Here is a 4,682-nt window from a genome sequence, read left to right on the forward strand (position 1 = left end):
TACTTAGTTTCAGCCACGTTTTTACCGCAGCTATGCCCGGCATAGCTAGCGTAGCCAACAGCCGACGCCGCGCAGACGTTAATCCGCGCCGCCCTACGTCACTCCCTTATGGGAGCTAGCTGTTCCTAGAGGCCTGCCGTTTCCTCTTCACCACTATCTACAATCTGGCTGCCACCTTATCTAGATAATAGCTCTACTAACAGTATGCTGTGCTTATAGGTTCGTAGAGGCGTGCTGCCTTATATTTTGCGGCCGCGATACCTACAGTCTCCCCTCAGCGCTTAGCTGTCGTCTACGCGTCTTTGATCCCAACATGCCCAAGAATCTGCGCTTATTCTACAAACTAGATAGCTTTAGTAGCTAGCTGTGGCTTACTTAGGATAGCCCGGAGGTTGTTTCGTCCACGGAGGTTGCTAAATACCTAGTTCCGGAGGTCCTTAAGCGTCCTATAGTGGAGCAGGATGTGGGCGATAGTCTATCGCCTCTCCCCGCACTAGCAGCGGGGGCTAGTAACCTCTGGCACTCTTTAGGTGAAGAGAAAGTCGCGTAGGCCTATCTTCTCGGTGCGCAGCTGCACTAGTAGCGCGCTCTGTCGTTTAGTAAGGCCTTCGTGGATCTGAAGTACTTTCTTGGAAGGCTATGGTGTGTGTCTGTAGGTTGCTCGACCTTTCGCCTCTGCTCGCTACTTAGCTGCCCACGCTCGCTCTGTTTGAGTCCTGCACCAGCGTCTGACGGTCGATCTGATTGGGTAGAGCCTGGGCGGTGCGTCTGCTGGCGGGTGTCTGCGGCCGTTCTCTCTCCATCCTGTGGCCTCTTTGGCGGCCCTGTCGATAGCTTCGTTTCCTGGGATGCCGGTGTGGGCTGGGATCTACCTTATTGTTACTGGCCGGTCTATGTTCTGGAGTGTCTTGACCTGTTCTGCAATGTCTGCGAGAATATATGCTCCTGATTGGCCTTCAGCCTTAGCTACTGACTATATGGCCGCCTGGTTGTCTGTGTAGATAGCTACCTTCCGTCTCTTACCTCCTCGCTCTGCGTACTTTTATGCTATTTGTAGTGCGAGGCTGATGCCTTGTAGCTCGGCAGCGTAGACTGTTGAGTCCGTGTCTAGCCCTATATGTACTGTGCGGGTCTGCTGTATAAGTGGGCATACTGCTGCAGCCCCAATCTCGCTATCTATGCCGCTGCCGTTAGTATAGATACTAAGGCTCTAGTTCTTCTTATGTTCTCTGTCATGTCGACTACATGCTTTATTAGCGCTCTTGTCTATGTGGGTCTTTGGGCCGTGTCGCTAAGGCGAAGTGATAAAGGGTGGAATTAGCTTCTGCATCTCGAGATCTTATCTGCGCTGACCCTTTATATTATTATATATCTTCTGCTAGGAGTCGACGTATCTAATACGGCGTATGTTTACGCTAGCGGGTTGTGTTCTGCTCACCTTAAGGTTTAAAATGTATGCTATGTGCTTGCTCGAGAGAAGCCGAATAATAACGTTGGCGTTGTGCTTCCATATCTGCTGCTTAATTAGTAGGAGGTGTGCTTCGACGTTAAGTGCTGCTTTGGACGTGGCTTTATATGCTCCGTATATAGCTTTTGCTGCTCTTGCCTGTATGCTTTACAGGATGTTAAGTGTCTTCTTCGTGTATATTTTGCCCTTGACGCTGGTATTCGACTAGATGGAGTAGGCATACATCATCTGTGGCAGCGCTGTGGCCTCGTATAGTCTCCGCATGTCTGTAAGCGTGATGCCCCACGTTGAGCCTCTGAGGCAGCTGAGCGCGCTGACCGTCTTTGTCGCCTTGCGTCTGGTCTCTTCCATATGTTCTTTCCACTGCAGCTTCGAGTCTATAGTTAGGCCTAGATACTTGCACGTTGGCTTAGGCGTCACCTCGCCCCAGCTGGTCTGCACTGTTCTGCTTCTGTTGATGCGTGTGCGTGAGCGTGTGAAGTGAGTCAGCTGGAACTTGTCTGGTGCGAAGACTGAGGCGTGAGTGATGGCCCACCGCTGTGCTTTCTTGAGCACGCGACTTAGTGTGCTGCATGTCTCTGCTGCTGTGTTGCCCTATGTGAGGATAGCCACGTCGTCTATGTATTCTGTGGACGTTGTGTTGGCTTCTCTGTTGCACTCGTCTATGAGATCGGCGTTGTAGAAGAGATAGAGAATGGGTGAGAGCGGCGAGCCCTGTGGTATGCCCGTGTTGATTGCGTACTCTTGTGATGTGAAGCCATCTACTGCGATTCTGGTGTGTCTGTTGCTGAGAAAGCTTGCAATCTACTTAACTGTCTTCTTATCTACTCTTTGCTTCCGTAAGTTATGGAGCAGTCGTGGGTGCGAAACGTTGTCGAAGGCGCCCGAGATATCGAGCAGTAGAAGACTAGCTACCTGGCCGTCGCCTTTGTTCCACGCCTGGTAGATCCTGCTTGTGACAGCATGCAGTGCGTGTTTAGTAGAGCGCATTCTCCTGCCGCCTATATGTGTGTTAGGCAGCACGTGCTTTGTTTCAACTAAGTGGCTAAGTCGTTGGGCAATAACAGCATCTATGACTTTGCTGACTGTGTTAAGTAGCGCGATCGGCCGGTATGCTTTGGGTATGGTGTAGTTGTCTTTGCCTGGCTTGCGCAGGACGACCGTGGTCGACTCGCGAAAGTGAGAAGGGTAGTATCCTAGGCGCAGGCTGTAGTTGACTATTCTTGTGAGGTGCTTGGTAATCAGCCTCTCTCCTACCTGTAGCGCTCGATTTGCTATACTGTCTGGCCCAGGGGCCTTGAAAGGTGCTGCTGCATGGATCGCGTCTCTTACTTTCTTTTCCGTTACTGTGGGGAACTCGATCTGGCCGCTGTACTCGGCGTCCTGTATGTCTGTTAGGTCTGCTGCTGGTGGGGCGGGGAAGAAGACATCTCGGAATAGAGTTGCTTTATCAGCTGGCTCTGTGACTTCGTGTTCTGTTGTTGGGTGTCGTATGGCAGGTGTGACCCTAGGGGCCACACTGCCTCTTGTCTTGGCCTAGGTTGCGAGCTTTCATAGCTTCTCTGGCGACTGCGCTGCCTCTTCTACTCTATCTCTATGCATCTGAGTTATTGCTTTGCGAATTACTCTAGCTTTGTGGTTTCTCGCTTCTCGATACGCTTGCCACGTCTCTTCTGTGCCGTGTTGGCTGTGCCGCCTTTTAAGCCTCTTCGCCTCCGCTAGTACTGTTTTGCATTCCGCCGTCCATCCTTCTCTTGCCCGAGCTGAGATGCATACCTGCGGAGTCGCCTTCTCTGCTGCTGTCTTAATAGCAGTAGTCACGTCGCGGACGTAGTTGTCGAGTGCTAGTTTAGTCGTTGGCCTGCGTAGTGGCGGCAGAGTCGCTTTTAGGTCTTCTAGGTACGTCTTCTCGTTTATGCGCTTCCAGTTCCTCTTTGTCGTCTCTTGCATAGATTGCACCGCCATATCGAGCACTGTGCTTATTGGTAGGTGGTTAGAGTCGTGGTTGAGGTCGCGGTCTACCTCACTTCTGATTATCCTGTCGACGAGGCCGATAGTGACGAGGCATAGATCAATAGTAGTCTGCCGTGCCGCTTCTTCGTATGTGATTGTTCCGGCCGCTAGCGTATTGCTAAGGTCAAAGTCTTCTATGATTGCTATCAAGTCTTCTGCCTATAGGTCAATGTGTCTAACGTTCTAACCTCCCCACAAAGGGTGATGCAGATTGAAATCGCCTAGCAGGATCTACTCATTACTGTTGTGCTTCTCGAGGACTGCGCGGATGTCTACAAGCGTAGAGCCTGTGGGACCTCCACCTCCTACTACATTGTAGATGTTGTGGATCGCCACACTCTGCTGCTCTTGTTGGTCCCTGCTAGGCTCAATGACGAGAGAACAGACGTCTCTCGAGTGTTCCTTGAAGCGCCATCTATTGTGGTCAATTCTCTTATTGACGAAGAAACAGACCCTCGCTGGGCCTTCTTCATCTGCTGCCGTCGGATAGCAGAGGTGGAAAACGTCCTTTGCTGGGTGGTGAGTGGTCGCCATGTACGGATTCCTCCATGGCTCCTGTATGGCCAGAATGTCGTACTCGTGTATCCAGGGGTCTCGCAGCAGCGTCGCCATTACCATATCCCTCGACTTGCGTACGTTGTACTGTAGTATGCTTAGTGTGTTGTACTAATTCATGCTTCTATCTCGCAGTCGATCTTTATATGCTGGGTGTTGCTTTAAGTTAGCTGCACGTTGGCGCTGATCGCCTCTAATGCTCTGCGGCTCGGCATAATCGTTCTCTATAGTCGCTAACTACTTATCTCTGCCGGTAACGCGTTCTCCTAGTCTGTCGTATCGATTGCAGTTCCTGTGTTAGTCCGCTTCTGTTCTTGTTAAGCCTGCGACCGGCTCCTTATGGGCTGCGTAGGCTGTATCGGCGCTATGTTTTGACTAGACCTGCTTCTAAGGATAGTAGTAGGCATTTCGGGCTGTACGTTTCTTCCCCTCATCTCCAGTACGAAGTGATACTGCGGCCGCGTGTTGTAGGCCATCTTCGCTTTGGCCATCTCGTCCTTCCTAGTAGGGCATTGTCGGCTCCACGCTTCGTGCTCGCCGCGGCACAGCGTGCACTTCCTGGCTATAGTCCGGTCTGACTTGGCTGGACAGTCTCGGGTGTCGTGCTCCTGCGCACAGAAGCTATATGCTGTTGCTGCCTTGCACT

General features: G+C 51.6%; 2 protein-coding genes across 2 annotated transcripts; one reads left to right on the forward strand and one right to left on the reverse strand.

The window, feature by feature from the left end:
• The first annotated feature begins 619 nt into the window (after positions 1–619).
• On the forward strand, positions 620–1,807 carry COCSADRAFT_37776 (uncharacterized protein). The gene is made up of 2 exons (XM_007702800.1): positions 620–1,348; positions 1,439–1,807. The coding sequence occupies exon 1, from the start codon at positions 1,118–1,120 to the stop codon at positions 1,319–1,321; it is 204 nt and encodes a 67-aa protein (XP_007700990.1). The 5' UTR covers positions 620–1,117; the 3' UTR covers positions 1,322–1,348; positions 1,439–1,807.
• Positions 1,808–3,441: 1,634 nt separating this feature from the next.
• Positions 3,442–4,039, reverse strand: COCSADRAFT_37777 (uncharacterized protein). Its single transcript, XM_007702801.1, has one exon. It carries the CDS (start codon positions 4,013–4,015, stop codon positions 3,713–3,715), a length of 303 nt encoding a protein of 100 aa, XP_007700991.1. The 5' UTR covers positions 4,016–4,039; the 3' UTR covers positions 3,442–3,712.
• Between the last annotated feature and the right edge of the window lie 643 nt (positions 4,040–4,682).

The sequence above is a fragment of the Bipolaris sorokiniana genome (assembly GCF_000338995.1).
Source record: "Bipolaris sorokiniana ND90Pr unplaced genomic scaffold COCSAscaffold_9, whole genome shotgun sequence".
Classification (NCBI taxonomy): Eukaryota; Fungi; Ascomycota; class Dothideomycetes; order Pleosporales; family Pleosporaceae; genus Bipolaris; species Bipolaris sorokiniana.